At 38.8% G+C, this 25448-nt stretch overlaps 1 protein-coding gene across 1 annotated transcript in view; it reads left to right on the top strand.

Moving 5' to 3' along the window:
* Positions 1-2045: 2045 nt before the first annotated feature.
* The window catches only part of LOC126266951 (CCA tRNA nucleotidyltransferase 1, mitochondrial), a 54625-nt gene continuing 31222 nt past the window's right edge, over positions 2046-25448 (top strand). Inside the window, exons 1-4 of the mRNA XM_049971668.1 lie at positions 2046-2385; positions 2490-2698; positions 8557-8722; positions 8795-8912. Coding sequence (XP_049827625.1) covers positions 2323-2385; positions 2490-2698; positions 8557-8722; positions 8795-8912 — 556 coding nt within the window. The 5' untranslated portion in view covers positions 2046-2322. The remainder of the gene's footprint in view (positions 2386-2489; positions 2699-8556; positions 8723-8794; positions 8913-25448) is intronic.

Here is a 25448-nt window from a genome sequence, read left to right as displayed (position 1 = left end):
AACAAGGCACGCCACGGTAACAGAACGTTTCAATTCACAGAAGGACTCAAATGATGACACTCGGAAGATAAAAGGTCTAGCACAGCTTGGACGCCATTCAGAACTCAATTCAGCTGTATTGACAATGGATAACAGCCACAAATTACGCGCACGGCATTCGGAACAACCGCTGCTAGAAGAAAACGCTACAGCGGTTGCTATTGGTCGGCGCACACCACGGCCAGAGCGCCAGACGCGGCGGAGACAGCAGAGGGAACGCCAAGCACAACGTAGGCATAAATACGGGACTCATTCCACACTGGAATCAGAATCTAACAGCAACTGAAGAAGACTGCGAGTCACGCAGTTGAAATATCGTGCAGGAAGGACACGAATAACTGACAGAAACTCGGTTAATCAACATGACAGTGTGAATACAATTTGACATGATGGTGCTGTGACTTGATGATGCCATGATGGATAATATGAATTGTCCTTGAAATGAATTGAAATGATTTCTTTTCCCAAAAACAAAACATTTACATGAATGCAAAACTTGCATCAGCAATGTCAGCAAACACACAAGTAGACAATAAGTACAGGTAGCCTACATATATAATTATACCATAATTAGAAATTATGCTCACAGAATTCTTCTAGCGTATAAAATTAATAAATTCCTTACAGGGTTCTTAAACACCTTCAGCTACAGACGCTTGAGTGAGTGTGGTAATGTAATTTATTAAATAACCTAACTGACATAAGTTCAAAGCTTTTTAGAGTTTTTCAAATGAAAACAGAAATTTGTTACAGCAATACTGTGTAATGTATTGTAGCAAGGGACATTAGAATAGTCTTAGTGTTTAACAGACATTGAAATACATATATACATGCTAAGGTCATAATACCAATAAATAAATCTCTAGGTTAGATTAGATTCGAATGAGTTTAATCTTGGACTTCACTGATCACTCTAACAAATTTTTCTGCAGCTATAAATAAACATTTCGAATAGCAGCTATTTCTCCACAAGATTGTTTTGTATGTCTAAGGAGAATGAATAAAAGCATAATAGACAGGAAGCAAAATCACCTACTTCTTCTTATGACATTCTGATCATATAGATTCCCTTAGAAATGTTTGGTGTAAAATAACTTATATGTGCCTACAATTCAATTATTTTTCAAAACAATACCAAGAAACTATATGGGTACATTCTCTAAGGTGGTTGTAGTGTCAGAGAAGTATTTAATAAATAATTTCATCCACATTTACTTCAATAGCAGTATGAAGATGATAAGAAAAAAGACTATCGATAACATTTGTATGTTATTTTGAAGAATTAAAAGTAGCGAATTGGCCTTTAACATTTGCTAACTGTTTTGCTGCCAGCATAGCCTTCCTATAGTTATACTTTATGTGCACCCTTTTACATACTTTCTGTAAACTGCATTTTGTTTTTCTGTTATATTTTGCTTCCTTAGAGTATCTGATGATTGCCCTATGCCCTTTGTAATCTATTTATTTAGCTTGACTTCAGTTTCATCACCAGGAAATGAACATCAAAGCAGTATTTATAATTATAGAAAAAAGTCAAACAATTCTGAAGAAATCTTATTTGGCGAAGCAGTCACGTTATTTCATATTATTAACTTTACATACATCAATAGATTGTACCCAGAAACTCATAATGGGAGTAAAAAGAATTTATCTGCTATTTCTTTGGTTTTATGTGGTTCAAAGGACAAAACCACAATATTTTTAAGGTTTTTCTGATACTTTGTTTTATTAGCAGCTGAAGTGTTTATCGTCAAGTTCACTTATGTAATTACTTTTACATTATATTTATGTCAATAATAAAAGTAATTCCCAACCTCCTGTTTATTTAATTTTAAGGATATTTTCAACAACAACTTGTTACCAACACAGAATTTTATTAATCTTTCTCCTTTCCCATTTCTCTTAGCGGGACTGAAGTACGTCAAAGGATGTTTGACAGTTTCAAGTGCATTTGATATTCTGGTTGGATATTGTTGCATTACAAAGATTTTGAGAAATGAACGTAGAACTACTTTGGATTGGTTTTGCTGTATATGTGGACGCCAGTGATCTCTACACTAGTATGGAGATCACTGGTGCACGTGGATGTACGCTTACTTCAAGTTATCTTTGAAATACTCATGTCGCAGTGTTTGTTGACAAATTTGCCGGTGAAGTAATGTGACAGTGTAGTTCTGTGTGAGAGCTGCGTTGTTGACGCTGACAGTGTTGCAGACTGTTGTTATTAACTCACGTGTAGAATTTTTAGTCATGGCATTTAGTAACAATTATGGATGTTGAAACATGTTTGTTAAAACAGTGCAGTTATTAAGTAGAGCAGGAAGACTCTCTCTTGCGAACTATGTGGTGAGATTATATCTTCCCTATCTGTAGGATCATGCATTTTCGCCCGTTTCGTAGTGTGACATGACATATATGTGTATTCTCTGGGAACTATTTTACAATTCTAGATTCAAGGGACAGTACTTCAACGATTACTGTATTGTTCACAATATACGATCATCAAATCATCAGCAAGCACTATGGCTGGAGAAAGGTCGGAAACATTTAAAATAGACACTCCAGAGTTTCATGCTTTGTTCACGCCTGAAGTGGACGCGTTATCAGCCCTTTTCAAGAAATACGGTTATGAACTGAGAATAGCAGGTGGAGCAGTAAGGTAAGTACCGATGTTTAGTGTATTAGCTCAACGTCTTCATAATATTATTGCATAGTTACAGTGTAAAATATTCATCCTTCAAGGTTTTCTTAACCAGGTTAGTAGGTTGAAACTAGTCTTGCATCAGATCTAGTGATGCAAGAAAATAGGAAAGGAACTTCGTGTTGTGGGTACATACTTTTGCATTCTGCCAAACGCTTACGATACACTCCGCGTATGATTATTCATTTTTAATACTTTTTTAATTAAATACATAATAAATGTCAAGTTTTATATTATGCTGCATAGATATTACATTGGAAAATGGTAGTAATCGAATTAGAGGGTAAGATATATCTTGAACCATCTGTTGAAATATTCAAAACATCAACAGATTGGCCAGTCAAACGGATTACCATTGAATTTTAGCAAAACTTAGAACATATAGCTCAATACGTCCAATAGAATGCCATAATCAATACAAATAGATTTCTCTAACGATGAAATACAAAAAATAGAAAGTGTTAAATTTTTGGGAATGTAGATGAATAACAGTTAGTAAGAAAACCCACTGCTTAGAATTTATATAGCACTTGGTTTACCTGTGTTTGCAGTATTCGTGATTACTGCAATAGGCAGTTTAAAAATAAAGAAACTGCTTTATTCTGCTTATTTCCAATCACGAATGAGTTACGGAATTATTTTCTGGGCAAATTCAAGTTATAGGGCTTGTGTTTTCAGTGTAGAGTAGCACGTTACAACAGTTATACCTGGTGTTAATTGTAGATCAGTCTGCAGAGATGTCTTCAGAAAGACTGCATAATGTATGTAGACTTATTCATTAGTGTTTTTTTCATAATCTCTATTTCCCTTTTCTTAAAAATAGCGAAATTCACTCTGAACATAACACTAGTACCAGAAAAACTTCTTCAGAACTTCAAGAGGGTAGCATCAATTGAAAAAGGAGTCAGACATATGAGAGCACATGTATTCAGCAACTTACCAGAGCAACCATTAATTTTCATGTATATAAATTAATTAAAGAACGGTCTGTTGACGCCTTCTACTGCATTGAAGAGTATCTTCACATAAACTCTTAAATTTAATGTCTTAGGGTAATTTATGACCAGAATTAGTTGGGTTTGCCACGTAATATGTGATGATACAGTTTCTGACACCATAATTCTGCGAACAGAAAACTTACAATATTTCTTTTGCACCTGTATTAGCTTTTAGAGCATAATTTGTGGTGTTGCAGCCTGATATGTAGCACAGTTTGATATCTGGCTAGGTTAGGTGTGAAGGTGGCTGTTTTTGAGGGTGTGAAGCCAACAAGAGTGAATGTCAAATCTTAGAGGTAATGACAGACTGATGTTTAATGTAGTCTGTCTGTTAGGTTGTAGCTAGTTATTAAAATGTATGGTTTTTACAGTTGATATTTGGATTTTGGTAGTATACTTTAAGTAACTTAGGCTGTGAGGGCAGACATCGTCCACTCCATTCTCCCCAGTGCTGCCTCCATGCTGTTGAGTTCCCCAAATCTTGGGTTAGGCTGGAGGGTGACAGTTTGTAAGTTGGTAAAGCATTATCAAATGCCTTAGTTGATTGGAGTTAGCACTTAAAATCTGTAAAGTAAAGTCATTTTACTAGGCCCCTATATTGCACTTAAATTAAATGTGCATCTTGATGCCTTTCTGCATCCCAGGAACACACACTGTGGAATCCTGGAGTCTGGCTTACGTAATAGGCATATATTCATTGTAAATTCTCTTTAAAATAATTGGTAAAGGTGTTACTGTGGAAGCACTAATAAAGTAATCAAATATCGTTCAGTTTGAAAAGTAATCAGGTTATGTAGATATCAAATGTTCTTATAGCGTTATTTTTGCGGAAAGGCTTAAGCATGCTGTTGTCAAATTCCGTCAAAAATGGGAGCTAAAACATAAGTAAATGATTACCAACCTTTTCATTATTGCCAGATTTCCAAGCTGTTTTGAGAACGTCAGGTACTGCAATAGTTTTTATAAACACGCTGGACAAAAAACATACTTAGTAACAAAAGATTTGGATTTCAAAATGAACAGCTTATTATTGTCTTTAGTTAACTAGTTATATGTTCTGTAGATCATATGTATGGTAAATGTGTCAGTAAAACAAAAATTGCAGAAAACATAAAATTATTTATATGGTCACACATTGCCCATTTACAGGTTTCTAATTTATTAGGCCTCCTTATTGATATTCAAGAATTGCTTGGCAGTCAGTTATTTTCCCCCTAATGACAGTGATGGTGGCAGAGACTTAAGACTTTTATTCTAAATAACATGGCTTAAAAACCAACATTTTATTCAAGCATACCCACTGTTTAAGACTCAGCGAAAGCAATGAAAGTTGTACAAGGGTTTCTTTTAACATTGCTATAGTTCAAAAGATGGAAAATTCTGAAATTAATATTAAAAAATCGTGGCTTCTAAAAGTACTGGCATGAGGTGTAAAAAGCCGGTTATGGTGTTTTAACCTCATTATAACTGATTTTCAGGCAAATGTCAAACTTCTTACATTACATTGACCTATTAATTTTGATATTTGTTTGCAGTAGAGGCAAAGCCCTAAGTGTTTTTAGTAAATGAGGCTCAGATATGTTCCATTGACCTTTGTTCCTTCTTTGTCTTCTCAGTTTAAAAATCTGAAAACTGCCCTATGATGTCATTGAGAATAGTTTTGGTGATATGAATTCTCGAGTCTTGTGAACAATGTGAGCCATTGTTATATTCTTTGAAGTGTGACATCGTATGTTGAGTAAATGATGTCGATACTGTTTGTTTCTATGTTTCAGTTGTAGATGGTGTTTGCATTCTGTTTGCTTTACATTGTATTGTTCTTGTGGTTGGTGGTTTCTGTTGTGTGCGCTACAGAGGGCTAGGGGAGAAGGCAAAACATTTAAGGAGGAGGGGGTAGTGGCTTGGACTATGTTGTGTACTACATCTATGTAGCTCTAGTGGTTACATTTAAGAAGGCACTACAGCCATTCTGCTTGGCGTGGTGTCAAAGTCAGCATTTGTAGACTGTGGTGGAAGATGGAACTGTAGGAAGCCCAAGATGTAGATTGGTTTATTATGTCAGTTTGGTTGGAAGTTGTCGAAGCCAAGAAATATGTCGTGACTATTTCTTATGGATTGTATGTTTTTAACTTTTTAATATGTTTCAAGGCATTAAAAACAAAAACATCTCTGCTTAATGTCCCCCAATCCCTGTGGAGGTGGCGTTTGTTTAACAGGTTTTACTCTGATAATGTTTTGCTATTAGTGATGTCATTCATTGGTCATTTGTGGATTTCGTAGTTAAAGCTATGTTGATTTGTCACTGGGTCATAGGTACTGTACCACATTGTTTACTAATTCCAAATTTTCCTTGCCTGAATCCTCCTACAATTCAGTATACTGATGAAGTATACGTACTCTGCTCTTCTGTGTAAGCAAGTAATAGAGTTTCAGTTAACACATTATTTCTCAGGAATGAGATTTTGGATCTCAATTATCTTACTGTGTGGTGTAAGAGAGAAGCAAGGTTTGGTGGACTTCCTTACTTGCCATAGGGACCATATTCAGGAGTCCATCAGACTTCATTCATCTAGCACTTTTCTGTTGCATTCTGGCACCATTTATTGAATTCTTCTGCAGTGACAGCCTTCACCAGAAGAGCTTGGTACATGTCTTTGAGCTGGTTCATTTAAGTAAATGGGAGATTTTCTCAGTTTTTGTTATATCCAGACTTGCAATGTTGCAAACTGCCAAAACACACTGTATGTCTGTGTCATTTTCCCCTGTTCTTTTGCTAAACAGACATGCTGTTGCTCACCACCAAAGGCTTTTTTTTTAATTTGGCCTCGAATTTGTCCCTGCTGTTGACCGCTTTGTTCTTTTCTAACCAGTGGTGGGCTGTGCCATCCAAGTAAAAGTGCATGTTTGCCAAACCAATCATGTCATCTCATCTGTTGTATTTGGCAACACTGTCAGGTACTTTCAGCGATTTTGTCAGGTCTTGACCAGCATCTCCAGTAAACACTGATGGATTCCTGATGTGCAACTGACTTACCATTGGCTAGGAATTCATTGGTCTCCAGAAAACATGGACTGTAGAAATGATGAACTATTTGTGTGCTGTGCTCACTGTTCATGTAAGTGACTGCTTTTATGAGTGACAGTGATGAAGATGTCTAAAGAATACCCAGTGTCTTCACCAGCAGTGTCATGTCGAAAACATAATCAATTCCAAATCCAAAGGCTGAGTTGTCAGTGAAGCACTACACATTGAGCTAAAAGCTTGTTTATACTGACACTGATGTGCAACCAAATGGAACTGATCTCCTGGATGGAGAGTGCAGTTGTTTATATAAACATCAAATTTTCCAAAAAGCTAGTATTTATACAGCCATTGAATATTCTAGATACACAAACATTACAAATGTATCATATTTCAACCAGCGGCCCGCAGCATGCCAGACAGTGACACTAACCAGTACACCACACTGATAGCACCAGAACTTGCAGTAATATTTATAAAACTTTTTTCAGTGAGTACCTTTTGTGTACGTGCAGCTTTATCTTAAATTATTATCCCACATTACATCAGTGAATGAAACTATGCCGAATGTGTTAACTTACTTATTACTGCCTCCCTGAAGTTGAACTTCATTCTTGTGGCAGAAATAGAGAATGTATTATGGCTGTCTCAGTAGAGAACCCCTTTTGATGTCCAATTGTTGTACAAGCGAGTGGTAATCCTAAAATGCATAACCTTTTCACAAATTATGCAAAATGAACAAGACCTAAGGGAAGAGACTGGCCAGTAGTTTAAGACATTAGTGAAGCCACTATTCTCGTATAGAACCTAACAACTGCACATTTTAATATCTCTGGTAAAATATCCTGAATTAATGAACTTCTATACCCAGACTAAGAATGATTACATATTATGTGGTGAGATAATAAGCTGCAGAGTTGTGATATATTTTGTGTGTAGTGCGGGGTGTACATTGCTATATTGTAATTTTATTAAACGCTTACCTTGCTTGAAACTGTTAGTTATTTGTGTGTGCCATTTATCACAGTTGTGATCTCTTGCTGTGATGTGGAAAACACGTACACATTATATTGTCTACATTGTAGGAAAAGACACATCACAACTTAATATAAAGAAGACACTTAAGTTGCAGTCAGGCACTATTAAGTCATTTACATACAGGTTTCAGCCACAGTTTTCATTAGTAAAAGAGAAACACAATTCATATACACAAGCAAGCATACCTCATGCACACATGACCGTCTACTTTAGTCTCTTGGGCCAGAACCATTATATTGTTATGCATGCAGGAATTCTGTTGTGTCAAAGGAGTTGTCAGAGGTGGGTTAATTTTGTGTTTGAAGTTAATCTTGCTATGCATTAGGTTCTGTACATCTTTGGATAAGTGATAAATGATATTTATGGCTGCATACCTCATTCCTTTCTTTATCACACTAAGACTGAGTGATGGGCAGTGTTACTCACTTCTTTTTCTAGTATTTCATTTATAAATGTTAGTGCTGTTTTTGGACTGCTGTAAATGTAAAACCTGCAGTGCTACTGTAAGAATGGTACTGGCCTTGTGAATATTTTGCTTTAGCGGACTTAGTAACATCTTCTGAGTATGCTGATAGAAATGTCGATTCTTTTTGTGTTGTACAGTCATTACACACACAATTGAAACTGCTTGTTGTTTCTGGCCTATGTGCATTTGACCTTTTTCTTTGCGCTTTTCTTATGTGACCAAGAAAAGTTTTCTTTGAAACTGTCACACATGGTGCAGCTTAAGTACTAATATGCTTTTTAACTTACTTTAGGGACTTGCTGATGAAAATCAATCCAAAGGATCTTGACTTCGCCACTACTGCCACACCAGATCAAATGAAAGAAATGTTTGAGACAGAGGGTGTGAGAATGATCAATATGAAAGGAGAAAAACATGGAACAGTCACTCCACGAATAAATGACAAGGAAAATTTTGAGGTAAGAGTTACTTCTCTGCACAGTTTGATGAATTGGCAATATGTGTTTCATGACTGACCTTTTCTGGCACAGGTAACTACATTGCGTATTGATGTTCGAACAGATGGGCGCCATGCTGATGTGGAGTTTACGACTGATTGGAAATTGGATGCAAATCGTAGAGATCTTACTATCAATTCCATGTTTCTTGGTAAGTGCAGTTATAAGTCCTCTTGTTTAACAGTTTTGTTTTTACTAGCTTCGAGTTTACTGGTAAGTGACAAAAGTAAATTTTGGAGTACAGGTTATAAAAGTAATGCTGTATTTTTGATGTGAAGATTTGCTTAAGATCTCTCTAATGTCTCAACACTCCTACAGTTAGGATGCAGACTAAGGAGAGTGATGACAGTATTATTTATGTAGCAGGTCGTACCATTTTTCACCTGCTGATACTTTACAGATTGCAGTAAACACATGGCTTGGGGATGGCCTTTGATTTGCTAAAGGGACTAAATACTGGTCCCGGCAAGTGAATCAGCATTTCATGTCTCGCCTTTGGAGCCACCATTATGTCAATTCATGAATACAACCCTTACTGAGATTTTCTGTAGCAAGACTTTCATTTTAACTATGTTTGATTGTGAGTTTGATGTTGAAGGCAATTCTGACAGTTCAACAGTACTAATTTCGGCTTGCTGTCATCATGTTCACTCCCTACTGTGTTTTTGAAGACCAAATTGTCTCCTGTGCTTCTTCCTTCATGCCCCTGTCATTAGTCACTTTCTTTCCCCTCACCTCGTCTTCTGTCCTTTTCCTTCCTTCCCTGTTAATAGTTTATCATTTTATGGATGTTGTAGTTCCTCCTTTTAATGTAGGATTTTATCGGTTTTAGTTAATCTCAGGTCGGAGGGACTGATGACTGCGTAATTTGGTCCCTTCTCCAACCAACCAACCACCTTGTCTCCTGTATTTGTATCAACGTACTTCGTGGTTCACAGCAGTGACCTAGTTTTTGTCAGGCTACAATACAAGAACTTGAGTGCCATGCATGTACACTTCCATCAAGAGTAATTAGGAAACATAGTTAAGTAAATAACAACAAGAAAACTAAATTAATGGAGAGTGTTGTCCAAGGAAATCCTGATATCTGTAGACCTTGTAATAATTTGCCAGTGTAAGAGAAATAAACTTTACAGTAGAATGTAGACATCATTCTACAACCCTGCTTAACCTCCACTCACCTGTCTTCATCCATCTGTATGTTTGTACTCTTCAGAGCACTGTAAACTGCACACCAGCATACCACTAATTAAGACTTCCTCCCATTCCATTTGTGTATAGAGCATATGAAGAATGTTAGAATATTTACTTAAACACCTTTGTGCACCTGCACTTTAGTCCTGTCTTCACAGCCCCTACAGGAGTGATGCGTGGGGTTGTATTATATGCCCACATTGCTCACTTAATGCTGATTTTTGAAACATTATAGACTGGCTTTCACAGGATGATTAGTGTCTATCTTTGAATGTCTCCCATTTCAGATTTTTCAGCATCTCTGTTTCACTCTTACTCATGGGTCAGACAAATCTGTGACCATTAGTACTGCTTTCTTTCGTGTATCTTCAACATCCCCAGTTACTCATATTTGGTATGAGTCTCACAAAGTGGAATGATGTTAGATCAGGTCACTTGAGAGTTTCATAGGCTGGCTCTAGACTCATTGCATTTTACCAGTAACCTACCAATGAACTGAACTGTACCACTTGCTTTACCTGTGACTGCTCATATGTGATAATTTTATTTCACATCCCCACAAGTTGTTACACCACGGTATTTGTATAAGTGGACTGATTTCAACTGTGACTCATAAAGTATTGCTGCTTTTTTTTCTTTTGTGACTTGTACAATATTACATTTATGGGCATTTCAAGCAAATTGGCAGTGTTTGCACAACTTTGAAATCTTATCAAGCTCTGACATAATATTTATGCAGTTTTTCTTTTTAAGACAGTTCTTCATTGTAGATAGCTCCATCATGTGCAAAAAGTCTGAGGTTCTATTGATATTGTCAGAAAGGTCATTAATAAACGACATGGCCAGCGAAGGTCCCCAAGACGCTTCCCTTGGGTGTGCCTGAAGTCACTTCTACATCTGTCAGTGACTCTTCTTCCAAGATAGCATGCTGTGACCTCCTTACCAAGAAATCCTCAATTCAGTCAGTAAATTTTTATTTTGTACTCCATATGTGCTTACTGTGTGGTGCTGAGTTAAATGCTTTTCAGAAGTCATGAAATAGTGCATCTACCTGATAGTTGTTGTTGTGTCCTACGTTCAGCAGGAAAAAACTAACAGTCAATTTGGACACACTTTATTATACTTAAAGAAAAACACCTTATGCCATACACTAAGGATTAAGTGCAAAAACAAACAGAAAACCCCAAACTAGTGGTGGCAAATCATATAGGGAAACAAGACAGTGGATGAAAAATACTGACCAAAATCTACTCTACAAAATACAATCTGCTACTAGTCCTAAAGCAAGTGAATATTATGCTAGGGCCTAGGTAAGTACTGGTCAGAGCTGTTCCTAGCAGTTGGTAAACACTGCCAGTCTGGCGGTCTAGGCGTGCTTATAAAGCCAGGCCGACGGAGTGCTACATGATTCATGTGAGATCCGATTGTTGGAACACTGTCACATGTTGTCTGGTGAAGTAGTTCCGTGTTTATTTGGAAAGTTTGTTATTGTTTCTTTTCGCTGGCACAGTTTCTCTCCCCACTCCTGAAAGGGGGTTGGCAACCCATCTTGTGTGTCAGTTGTGCGGCCCCTCTATCTAATAAGGGGCCACTACAACATTTCTCTTCTGGGAAAAAAATGCACAGCACCACAAACATCCATAGGAGTAGGGGCGTTCTGATCGACGTCCATGGCATGGGTGGCCGGCATGGGCAGGCGGTGGCAACGCAGCATGGGCAGCTGGCGGTGGAGGCGGAGGCCGAGGTTCTGCCACAGGGCGGGCGGTGATAGGCACTGGCAGCTCCCCTGGGGTGTTGTGGTTCACCAGACAGGGGCAGAGCTAATTGAGGTGCCGGCAGGCGGTGAAACAGTTGGCCCATTGGAGAGACGCCTTCACCCTGCCGCAAAGCTCGGTGATGACCACCCAGACCTCCTGCCCGACATGAAAGGAGTGCGCTGGCATGCGGGTGGCAGGGTGAGAAGCCTCAGGAACCAGGAAAGATGAGGGAGAGCGGAATGGTCAACCATGAAGTATCTCTGCTGGATTTTACCAGCATGGGGGATGGCGCAGTACTTGGCCAAAAAAAAAAAAAAAAAAAAAAAAAAAAAAAAAAAAAAAAAAAAAAAAAAAAAAAAAAAAACCACACCAGCATAGCCTCCTCCAGCGGGTGATGGGTGATGGCTATGCATCTTTTCAAGCTGGGTCATGAACATCCGCACAAAATGTTCTGCCCAGCCGTTTGGCACATTGTGAAATGGGGCGGTATGGACGAGGGAAATTCCATTGTTCCATTGGCAGTACAGAATTGCTGAAACTGTATTGAAGTAAATTGTGGACCGTTATCTGTAACAATCGTTTTGGGGAGTCCCTTGATAGCAAAGAAGTGCCGGAGAATTTTGATAATCTCAACAGAAATTAGAAATTTGTGGTAAGATCCTATGGGAGCAAACTGCTTAGGTCGTCCGTCCCTAACTTACACACTACTTAAACTAACTTAGACTAAGGACAACACACACAGCCATGTCCAAGGGGGACTCAAACCTCTGACTGGGGGGAGCCGTGCGGACCATGACAAGGCGCCTCAGACCACACGGCTACCCCGCATGGCAGTCTCTTGCAGAAGTGGTGTTCATCGTGCGGGAGACATAAGGGTATCCCTACCCGGAGTCAGTCAGTATGAGCCACTGGGATCCATAAAATGTCCCTGCGAAATCCAAAGATGTTCCCACGGAGCAGCAACATCATACCACAAAAAATACTGTTCCCACGGAGCAGCAGCATCAGACCTCAAAAAACACTAGTGCTTGGGTGCTGCTTGACATGTTCAGCATGTGGTGCAGGCTGCCACAAGAGAGGCAATGTCTTTATCCAAACAATGCCAATATAGGTGTCTGCGGGCCAACTGTTTGGTGAGAATGATTCCCCAATGGCCTACATGGAGGAGACCGAGGACACGGCGGCACAACGCATGCGGTATGACCACACACCGAACGTCGGAATCACTGTGCAAATGGATGACACCACTGCGGAAAAAGAGACTGCCGATGATCCAAAAAATGCTGGACCTCTGCATCACAGATGCTACGATGGCTGGTTGGCCAACTCGCTGCAGTTTGGCTGCAGAGAGCTTACAGCATCTGATCCTGAGCAGTGGCCTGCATCCAAATGAAGCTTGTCCAGAGCTGCATCCACGTCCGGTTCCACATGGAAACAAACCAAGGGGGAGGCGTCAAACTTATGGTCCGCACCGGCACGCAGTCGGGACAAAAAATCAGCATTTGTATGCCATTCTGAGATGCAGTAGACAATATCAAAGTCAAACGTCGCCAGGAAGAGCGCCCAGTGTTCGAGGGGCTGTACTATCTGGGTGGGCACTGCAGCATCCGGTTGAAACAAAGAAACCAAACGTTTGTGGTCAGTCTGTATGTGACAATTCCAAATTTATACAAAAAGTTCGTACTACTGCTTTTCGACCTCATGCTTGAGAAGCTGGAGCATATGAATGTAATGTGAAACTATTTCCTAACATAAAGCTTTTTGCTTTTAGTAAGCGTAATAGGCATTGGATGCTAGTACTTCATGAATTATACTCTGTCATGCTATAAAAATGACCATTTGTCTGTAGCGTGAAATGATGACCATAAACGAAATTGTAGAATGTCATCATGGTGAAAACCAGCGCCAAAGCTTCCTTTTCAATTTGACAGTATTTGGTTTGAGCATCGGTGAATTTTTTTTTTTGGATGCAATAACCATGGGCCTCTCGACGTTGTCGACCACTTGTGAGAGGACCACTCCGAGGCCATAGTTCGAAGCATCGACAGCGACAATGAGAGGCAGGGAATAATCGTAAATGGCTAGACAAGGAGGGTGGGAGAGAGCTGACTTGAGACGTTTGAAAGCCTGTTTGCATGTCATGTCCCAACTCAATGCGCATCCTTGCACAATAACCCCGTCAAGAGTGTTGAAATCGTGACAGCCTGGGGTATAAAACGCCAATACTAGTTGATTTGACCGAGGACAGCATCAGTTGCTTCACATTGGTGGTAGGAGGGAGGTTTTGAATCACCTCAACCTACTCCTTACAGGTGTGCGGGCATCGATCATGAACCCAAGATAGCTGACCTCTCACGCAAAAAAGTCACACTTTTCTTTCCGGCAACACAGGTTAGCCTGAGAAAAAAACCTGAAACACCTTATCCAGCTTGTCCGCAAGGTCCACCACGAACGAGCCACCGACAATGACATTATCCAGATAATTGACCGCCCCGGGCACCTGGCTTGTGAGGTGTTCCAAATAACATTGGAAAATGTTATTTGGAAACTGGAGACAATTGTCACGGAAAAGGCCACATGGGGTATTGATGACTAGGATCTGCTGTGATTCCTCTTCCTATGGTGGCTACAAATAAGCATCACACAAATCAATTTTGGCGAAAACGGTTGAGCCCTCAAGACATGAGAGTATGTCATCCACTGATGGGACAGGATATGCATTGATGACAGACTGAGAATTGACCTTGACTTTAAAATCACCGCATACATGTAAAGCACCGTTGGCTTCTCAACTATCATGATAAGCATTGCCCAGTGACTGTGCGTGACGGACAAAAGGAGGCCTTCATCTTGTAAGCAGCGCAAGTTCCACCTGGAGCCAATCACGGAGAGCAAAGGGTGCCGGGCGGGCCTTAAAAAATGAGAAACAGCAGAGGGAAGAAGCTGAACATGTGTGGGCAAATTCGTATTCTTGAGGAAAAAAACCTTGTTTCACAAAGCACGTAGCATCCAGCGCACGTCGCTCTAGCGATTATTCATATAATTATGAAATGCATCCCTTTTCATTTTTTAACGATTTTTGAGCACATTCCTTGTTGATTTCTGAAGGAATCATAAGTTGATTTTTGAATGGGTGCATAGTGTACATGATGTCTCTGCCAGAGGAATCCCGGTCGCATCTAGAAATAAACTTTCCTGCAGACAATAGGGGTGGGGCTGTGTGAGTTGAGCAGAATAAAGCCGAACGGGTGAATGCCAATGGCTGCTTGTTATGTGATTGACTGGGTTTTGATAGTTATCAGCTTTCTTATAATTATGAGCGAAATCCATAGATTCAGACTGTCAGAGTGGAAATAAACGACAAACAGGAATAATAGATAAGAACGATCACATACTATCTTCTCGGTGTCTCCAAGAAAATGAAATTTTAATAGAAAAGTTTTGGCCAGATCGTTAGACTAGTAAGAGCCAGTTGTATACAGTCCTCGACTAGCAGTGGCTTAAGTTCAATTCTGGGAGTAGCGTACAAAATGAGTTCTACGAACACGTAATAACACCTAACTGGAGAATAAACGTGGGCTAACTAAGCTGATGATTATGGCAGGTCTAGTGAAGTTAGCCAGAGAATAAGTATTGACACTGGCAGGAACAGTTACAGAATTAGTGATGACAAGATTGTTAGAACGAGGAAGGGGAAGAAACTGGGAGACATAACACAAATTATGGAAGTATGTGACAATTCCAAATGTATACAAAAATTTCGTACTACTGCTTTTCGATCTCATGCTTGAGAAGCTGGAGCATATGAATGTAATGTGAAACTATTTCCTAACATAAAGCTTTTTGCTTTTAGTAGGCGCAATAGGCATTTGATGTTGGTACTTCATGAATTATATTCTGTCATGCTATAAAAATGACCATTTGTGCCAAAACAGTGTTATTTGGTGAGTGTTACAATTTCTGCAATATTGGGCAGGCCAGTTTCATTTCATCTAGCAGACAGTGACAAAACAGATGTAATCAGATCAATAAATCACACCAGTCTTGGGTACTATTTGTATTAACAGCTTTTTCAATATTAGATAATGAAATTTCGATTTTTCATGTAGCAAAACGTTTAATGAACTTTGATGAGGTAATAGATTCTTTCACAGAAAGCAAAGCACGCCATGTAAAACTGTAGCAATATGAGAGAGAAAAAATGCTAAGACCTAAGGATAGAAGGAATGTGTACAGTCTTGCTTGTCTCTTGTCTTTGTGGTTTTATGTATCCTATATTTAATTTCATGTCGCACAAAACAGCAAGTTATTAGCCAATAGGCAATAAAGAGTGCAAATTTTCTGAAGAGTTCTTGTTCTCTGGACACAAATAATCCCATCCAGTATTAATTGTGAGTTTTTTTTTTTTTTTTAAAAAAAAAGAGGTGCAGGATGACAATCCGGCCGACTGGGAGTAGGTGAGGCACCACAGGAAATTTTAATTTCCACTGTCCAGAATATAGGTATGATGGCTTCAGTCACAAAATATATACGTTTGAATTCCAAGAGCGAAATTCAGTTACGCACGATAGAAGAATGTTGTGTGAATAGCCGTGGCATTGCACTTTGGCACACTTAAGACCAAATAACACGTCTTACATTTTCTCGAACATATATGCGTGATGTATCCGACTGTTCAGAAAGATGTACCCTATAAAATGAACATTTTTTTAAAGGTCAGCTTCTTAAGTTTTTGGCGTCCTATCTCAAACGTTTGGGGGGAGTTTGGGAATATCGTAAATCCAGGGAAGATGCTCAGAGCAGTCAATTTATTTGAAACGAAGTGTTTAGTTCCACGCTGTTGGCTAGTTTTAACTGTTCACTGCATTTCAAATGCACATTTTCATCTTCTAGCAGGTATGGCATTATGCCGTAATAAAGAACCAAACATGAAATGATACAGTACTTGTACTCCAAGAATATTTATATACTGAAAACCACACTGAAAAGCTTAATATCAGGTCGAGGCCTACATCATTGGGAATCTGGACATGCTAATGTGCACTATAAGCTGAATTATGTATTATGTGGTTCACGAAATTCCATTGCTCTTGGAGTCTCCTCTGCTGTCTTGTTTCTGTTAGAACATAATGTAAGATCTTTTAATGTATGAACATATGGGCATCCTACATCCTTGTAGCCGTGCGAGTGTGGTGACTCCTGTTATCTGGTGCTCTTTGTCAACTGCTGAAATGAACCTGTTTCTAACAGGTCGTGGGAAAATATTGCGAATGGTGGTTTGAAAAGCATTAAGCCTAGTTTACACAACATTATTAGGCTGCACCACTCGTTGCATGGGATAAGTTGCATGCAAATGGTTTAATACATGATTGTAGACCTGGCGACACCAGTATACTTACCAGTCTCATTGTTTTGTGGGTTCCTGAGTCATGTCTGAAATGAAAGTTTTGGCAGCTGCAAGTCACTGCTTGTTGCGTGGAATCTCTGCATAAGGAAAAAATAAGAAACCTATTTTGATTTGTAACTGGATGAAGATAGGACATAGCTCAGTTGCTTACAGATCACATTGCGTGCATTACAACTGAGAACACTTGGCATGCAAGAAGATAAAATTTTAGTTTCTGATGACATTTTTTCATTAACACCAATAATTATTAACATTAACTAAGAATTATGAACATTAACAGCAATAATTATTCAAAGCAGGCCGCATTAAGAAGAGAGTGGTTTACAAACTACTGTTTTAAAGATAGATCTTCACAGTGGCAATACTTCAAAATTCAAACATATGTGGTAGGGGAGCGCTGCTGGGGCATTTTAAATACATGAATATTGAATAAAGAATGCAGCTTCTTGATTTGTGTACCCTTCTCTCCTGTCAACAATATTCCTTAAAAATGTCGGCCAGCACGAACAATGGGATTTTAGTCTTGTAGACAAGAGCATTTCCACAGCCAGAATTGTACTTGCCTGTATTTTTCTTAATTCAATTTTAAATGTCTTTCTAATTCAATAAATTTTATCTGCAGCTCAGATATTGTCAAACCGTCTATGTTCTGATTGCACATGACGGTCTCAGGATGAGCAATATGTTGCTTATTTTTGTTATCAGCATCACTGAAATCCCAAAAACACCTATGCAGAGCATAGATGTCCAAAATTTGAACATTATTATCCATTCCCCACTTCATATTTCAGTTTGTCCACACACTATGAACATAAGTAATCTCAAAACTCTTGTTGCCAAAGTTAGAACACACCAAAAGTGTTTCGTTTCACCAATTAGTTAAGCAAACGTGCGGCACGCATGCACAGTGGCCTGTAGCGCAGTTGTCTGCAACCTAGTGATGTCGCGTAAACTAGCTTTACTTTCAAAGTAAATTTCATTTTAAGCAAAATGAGAATTTATGATGACTTTCTTAAGTCACAGAGCGTTTGACTCTCATTTAAAAGGCAACTTTTTGAGGATGAGCTATTTAGAAGAATTTTGAGCCCAGAAAATCAGACATTTATCTGTGATGGAATAAACTCTATGAGGTACCACTTGCAACGCTGGTGAATGAGAGCAAATTTCTGAATGCGTGAGCATTGCCTGAATCTGCTGTTGAGTTTCTGCCAGGGACTGAAGAAGCTCCTCAGAGGAGGCCATTCCTTTCGATGTGTCCTGCGGTTGGCAGGAGAGAACTAACAGTCAATTTGAACACACTTTAATATAATTAAAGTAAAAAGCCTTCTTGGCATACACTAAGTTTTAAATGCAATAATAACTAGAAAACCCCACAACCCTTTTGGTTGCAAATCAGATAAGGAAACAAGACAATGGGAGGAAAATACTAGCCAAAATCTACTACCATGCTACGGCGAGTGAATACAATGCTAGGGCCTGCATAAGTACTGGCCAGAGCTGTTCCTAGCTGTTGGTAACCACTGCTGGTCTGATGGTCTAGGCGTGCTTATAAAGCTAGGTCAGCGGAATGCTACACGAGTCATATGAGTTCTGATTTGTGGAGCACTGTCTCATGTTGTCTAGCGAGGTAGTTTCGTGTTTATTTGGAAAGTCTAACATGGTTTCTGTCCACTGGTGATGTTTCTCTCCACGCTCCTGAAAGGAGGTTGGCAGCCCATCTTGCTTGTCAGTATAAGGGGCCACTAAGAGAATTGTCATCCACAGCTTTCCTGGGATGCTAGGTGATAAAGTACAAATCAAGTTTTGCATAACTGATGTTTTTTTAATTGATGCTGAGTGACATTAGGAGATTACTCTCTCTGAGAAACCTCATTATACTTCAGTTCATAATTTTTTTATAAGAGTGCACAACAGATGGATGTCAAAGCTATTTGGGGGGCCACTTTTGCTGCCCTTCTTGTTGACAGTTTTGACCTATGCTAGGGCTAACTCATTTCATTAATTCATTCATCCATTGTCTTCTGAAGATCCCATGAAGAAGGAGAGCCTACAGGGATGTAAAATGAGTCAAAGTGTACATTAACAAGAAGACACAGAATTCATAGAAGCTTGATCTGTTTACTGTATTAACAATAAACTATCAGTATACTGCTTAATACTATTCTCTCTTAAGCCAGCTAACATTACTAAAATGAATTAGAATGAAAGCTTCCTGTTTGAAAAAGCAGTTGCCTTCTCAGTCAGACTAGACAGCCTCTGTTTATAAGCTGTTAGTGCCTTAATGTTTACTTTATTACAGGTATTTCTCAGAAAGAATATATACCTACACCTGTAAATGAGTCCTATTTATAGTACACTATAACTTGGCATGCAGCTTTCTAATGACAAGTGCAGATAAAGCTGGACATCTGATACCAGCCGTCAGCTTTGGCCAGTGACATCATACAACGTCCCAAGATGCAACGAATGGAGACCAATACTCTTACACATTTCTGTTGGTTGCAGATATAATGATTAAGTGCAGAATTGTGCAAATTCTTTGTAATAAATATTGAAATTAATGTGTCCATCTTAGGAAAATGGGGGTCTTGAGTGGTGAGAAGCTAACAATTAACACAACAACCACAAAATCACATCGACAGCAAAATAATACAAAATGCAACAACAGAACCGATAATTTAAAGAAAGAGTTCACAAGAGCAAAAAAATAAATAATTGGTATCAAAAACATCAGTTGAACTATACAGCTTAACTTGAAAGACTGATACCAATACAGAAATCCAAAAAGAAATTGCAATAAAATCCCAGACACTAACAGCGTGCAGTACTGACAACATTATTTGAGCTTTAATCTTCATTGAAATTGGATCCACAGCTGCAATGTATTGTTTAAATGATTTTTTACCACTTTCAGCTGTCATGTTGATTTGTTGTACTGTTGTACAATTTTGGTCCTGGGCTGTTTTCAAGTATTTAAAACAGAAGCATTACATACACAATGTGTTATCTTCAGTTAAGAATTAAACACAGAGTATGTTAAATCTCAACTTATTTTAAGGAAACTACAACTTACTTCGCAGAAGATTGTCAGTGGTACATTATGCCACACAAGTTTTTGGTTCTGTGTATATTTAATTATTGTTTGTACTTAGGAGATCACATTGTACATGTAATGCTTCCATTTTATATTCTTGAAAATGGTCTAGGACCAAAATTGTACAGTAGTGCAACAAATAAGTAAAAATGACAACTGAAGGAAGTACAGCATCATTTAAATGATGTGAGCTATGAAGCTCAACTTGAAACACCGATAATGATAAAGACATCCTAAGATAAAAAGCAAGACCAGTACACATAGTAAAAATTGTTAAAATTAGCAAAAGGCAGTATCGACAACAACAGGTGACCTATCTATGGAACTGTTAAACCAAAGCTCACTTGTATCACTATCGTCAAAAATCTAACCTCGACATTGTAGATAAAACCAACTCCAGCGTACCTTAACTCCAGTTTTGCCGTAGAAGAAACGCACAAATATGTACACATACAGTATATATGACAATAACAAAAAAAAAAACATACTTACAAACAAAAGTGAGCCAATACACAAATCTAGCAATTAGCAAAAACAAAAAGTCATCAATACAATCTCCTGAATAGTGTGCCTAGTCTTCTCAAACCAGAAACCTCTCTGGATGGAATGCCATATGCTGGCCCATCAACAGAGCCACATACAGGGTGTTAACTAATGTATGGGAACCTCTGGGGAATTGATGGTGGATTTAAAAAGAAGATTTTTATTTTCCTAATTATAGACTTTTTATGTTACCACAAGTTCACTTCATTTCTGTCTTTTTGTTTTCAAATTTCCATCTTGTTTCTACAGGTATTATTTCTTTTCAAGTGTTGTTTTCTGATAGCTCAATGAAATACTGAAAATCATCAGCCCTTAGCTTTAACGTGAACTTCTAAATGTTGCATCATCGATTGTCTTAATTGTTCCCATAACCCAGGTGTCTGCTGTTTCTGCTGAAATCCTTCTTAAATAGTCAGTTTAATATCATCAACATACACAATAGACCTTGAATACACTATTTCCTTTTAGCACCCCCAAAAATAAAAATCCATTGCATTGAGATCAGGAGATCGATCAGGCCTAGATATTGCTGCCACATGACCTGTTCATTTATTTGGCAGATGCTGTTTTAAAATTGTACTTGATTTCAGAGCAAAATAGTTTTTCAGATGTTGACATTCTTCACCAGAAGGATTTCAGCAAATACAGCTGACACCTGAAATATGGGAATGAGTAAGTCAGTCCATTTGTGCTCTTTAGAAGGTTGTGTTAGAGCTAATGGTAGACATTTTGAGCATTTCATTTACCCATCAGGAGTCAACATTTGAAAGCAAGAAAATGAAAACAAAGCAGACATGTAACAATAAAAAGTGTCTGTCACTAAGAAAATTTTAACCCCCCCCCCCCCCCCCCCCAGTGTGACTTTTAGTAACCTAATTGTGTACTTCATTGTTACATCTAGAACTAACAAGAAACTTGCTATATTTGGAGGACAAAAGAGGCAGAAGGTGAGGTCCATTAATTTCTGAAGAAATTGTGTCTAATAAAGAGATAGTAAAAGCCTTCCACTACTCTTTATAGGTATCGGTTGGCTTTCCTAGACTAACAGGGAGAGAAACCGAATAATAAACAAAGTGTTAGTGTGGACAACAGTGGGCTAAGGCCACTGTTTTTTTGTCTCCCTCCGTAAAAAATCCCAACCATAAATGGCATACCACACTAATAATTTAAACTCAAAACTGAATGTATGGCTCATAACTGCCAGCTTCAAAATAACTCTCTAACAGACCCCCACAAACTCTTCATTATTATTATTATCACAAACAGCACCCAGGAAGTCCAGTATAACAAACATAAATATCCCACTCAGGAGCTTGTCACCACATTCTCTAACATGATTGCTCTGTGCAGCCACAATACATTTCAAATATGCTGCACTATCATGACACCAGACAACACAGTTATGTTATAGATCAAAGCCGGTGAGTGGTATTGAAAGCTTGATTTCCTAATGTGAATTTTCAGTTCCTGAATCTAGATATTTGTATAACTTATAGAAAGAGTGACTAATGAGGTATGTTTCTATTATTCTATTGGTTTGTTATGGATTCCCAATCTCTTGCTTACTGTTGGATGGCACCTTGTTGGTTATATTCCCTCTAGAATGAATAGCTCCATTCTCATTGCTAGACAACAGGACAAAGTATACATGAATATTATTGTCTCTCTTCTGCTGTGTTCAGGGTTGTCACAAGTTCTGGAAATCAGAGAATTTCAAACATATCAGGGAAATTTGGAAAAAAAAACACTGGAAAAATCTCGTTTTTTGTCTCAGTAGCATGAAATTGTTTGTTTATTTAGATGGCGTGCTTTGTCACTGGCTGGGTGCAACTGAGTATGTGAGTGGCTTCCCTAATATCTCATTCTTACTGTTTCCCCCATTCCCTCAGCTTACAGTCAGTGCTGCCACCCTACTTGCTGCTAGCCGGCAGCTGCTGATGACAGGCAGGGAGGCGTGAGCAGTGGTTTGTTTGGATCTCATTCTCAGAGCCTGTCGACGCTGCGGCCAAAGGCAACAGACATGTGAATGAGTTGTGTCTGAGTGATTGTGTGAATGTGTGAGTGTTTTCGTGTTCTGACCAAGGATATGGCCAAAAATTTAGTTGTGAGAGTGTAATTGTCTTTTCTATGTGTCTGTCTGTGGCTTAGCGATCATCTTTACGGTGTGTTGCTACCTATTTGTGCAAGTCATCTGTTGCATGGGTGGTCACCATAGTATCATTTCATCAACATGTCTGTGAGACGTTAATAGCTGGCCACACTAGTGGACTTCCATGATGGGCAAAAACCGCAGGCCATTTCTGTGGTATCTCTAACAGGTCGGGTTTGTCGATCTGAAGCTCGTAGTTTCCCACTGATGTGCTGGCCCTGCCTGTTGGATCGAGTCTCACCGATTTGACCGCAGGCCGATTCTGTCTGTGTGTGGTGTAATACAGCGGATTTTCATGATTTATCCATAGACCCAGGACTGTGGTGCTGCTCAACAGGCCAGAGGCCACAGGCAATGGATTTCAGGAATTGCAACTATCTCATTGCAAGTACATTGGACAGTGCGGCATTTTATAGACATTTTATTTGTTCTAGTACATTTTAGCACTTCGAAAGTAGTTTATATATTAGAAAGAATGGATGATAAGAAGAAGAAAATTGTGGCAGTCACTGGCAGTTTGTACTCTATGTACTCATGTATTTCTTGAAAGAAAAATCGCACAATACCTATAGAATAACATAACACAACCGACAACAACAAACATAGTGGAACCATCTCTTTATTGGCGGTCACCTGTAGTGTTAGTTTATAATAACTCTTTGCACCTTATACATTTCTTTCAAGAGGCCGGCTTTTTTCTGAGGTTATTTCTGAAAACAGTGAAGGTATTTTAAATTTGACTTGCGACTCCAACAAAATGCGTATATTTGTCACCAAATGTGGTTCGCTTTATTGAAATAAAATAACATCAGTGGTCTTAATAAAACACATATATCATTCGGCTTGATTTTCCATCTAAAAGCAGTTCATTACACAATATGTTGATGTTAGTACTTAAGATTTTTGCTCACATGGTTAGAAATACAGATGTCATTAAATTTTTTTGCCAAATTATGTCTTTACTTACCCTTAAGATCTCAAAATTTGTCAGGGACAAATGCTAAATCTTGTCCGGAAATTGGGGCAATATCAGGGAATTACGCTTGGGTGAGCTTGTGGCAACCCTGGTGCCACTCTCAGTTCAGCCGACAGTAATTTTGTCATCCATGATAAAAAAAAACATTAAGGAAAAAATGTGTCGGCAGGTGAGCATATGAGTTTTAATAAACAGTCTGTTTACTTTAAGTACACTGCCCCAAAAGATAATTTCACTAGACAACAGCAAGTGAAAATATGCAAAACAAGGACACACTCTTGTATGTAGGGCCACACATCTGAGATGCCTGTAAGGGCAAACCGCAGTGAGTGTTTTGAGTAGTTTATTTGTGGGTTGGCTTCATTTAAAGTGTTGTTCAGCTTATGACCAAGGCATTTCACACACCGTGTTTCATTTAGTGTATGGCCATTAATGACTACTTCTGGTTCTAAAATGTCTTTTTCCTTTGTCTGAAATCACATAAAATGAGTCTTTGCCATGAGCCAGTTGTATGCGTGTTCATTTATTATCTGCGCTGTGCGTTTTAGGGTTGAGTTTGGAGACATAATTAGTATGCTTGTGTCATCAGAAAACACTACCATTTTTAACTACCTGTTAAAGTCATTGGAAAATCATTTATGTGGTTTGGGAACGACTGGGCACAGTGTCAATCCTTGCGATATTCAGCATGTTTCGGTCCTTCATTGTGAAGTTAGTTTCACGTCTGTGACACAGGCTCTTAATGGGACTCTCCGTTTTCCATTATGAATATAAGACTCCATTCATGCTAGAGGGATCAGAGTAGAATCAAAGATTGGGGTAAGCTCACAAAATATTCCCAAAGAATGAATTTTTGTTTAACTCTGGTAGCACTTCATTTGTTGTATTGCTTTCTTTGTGCAAAATCCTCTAGAGAAGTCAGATTGAGAGGCAGTTAACAAATTCTGCTGAGTTAAATAAGTCATTATTCAGCCAAAAATTCTGTGTAGAATTGCCTGCTTAGATGCTGCTCATTGTGCACAGAGTCAGTTGCAGGACCTTGATTACTTATAGTGCTAGGTACTTAGGACAAGCTGTTCCGACCAAGCTCCAGGGTGTCGGAGCGCTGACTGCGGCAGCTCGGAGCCCGCGTGGAGGAGGAAAGTGAACTCACTGCCCCCTGGCCGCATGCAGCTGCAACTGAAGCAATAATCCGTGTTCAATGATGGCTATGACATGCCGCGAGAGCCCTGTACCTCTATTGGAGGATAACTTTCTTTTCATTGAGAGGGATGGTCGTCCGCTGTGTCTTGTATGTCATAAAGTACTTAAACGACATTATACATATCAGACCTGCCGTTCCTAGCTGACATAACTATGCATCTGAATAATTTAAATCTGTCATTGCAGGGCAAAGGGCAGCTAATCATTGACATGCACGACCAGACCAAAGCGTTCATGGAAAAGTTGCGTCTATTTGAGAGGGAGATGAGTAATGGACATTTAATGTTTTTCAGTCGTCTTGCTTCTTTAAAACTACCTGAAGGTACTACTTGCAGCTATTACCAAGCAAAGTTAAAGCAGCTCA

This window comes from Schistocerca gregaria, chromosome 4 (genome assembly GCF_023897955.1).
Source record: "Schistocerca gregaria isolate iqSchGreg1 chromosome 4, iqSchGreg1.2, whole genome shotgun sequence".
Taxonomy (NCBI): Eukaryota; Metazoa; Arthropoda; class Insecta; order Orthoptera; family Acrididae; genus Schistocerca; species Schistocerca gregaria.
The sequence above is the reverse complement of the archived record's forward strand: the minus strand, read 5'-3'. Positions and strand labels throughout refer to the sequence as shown.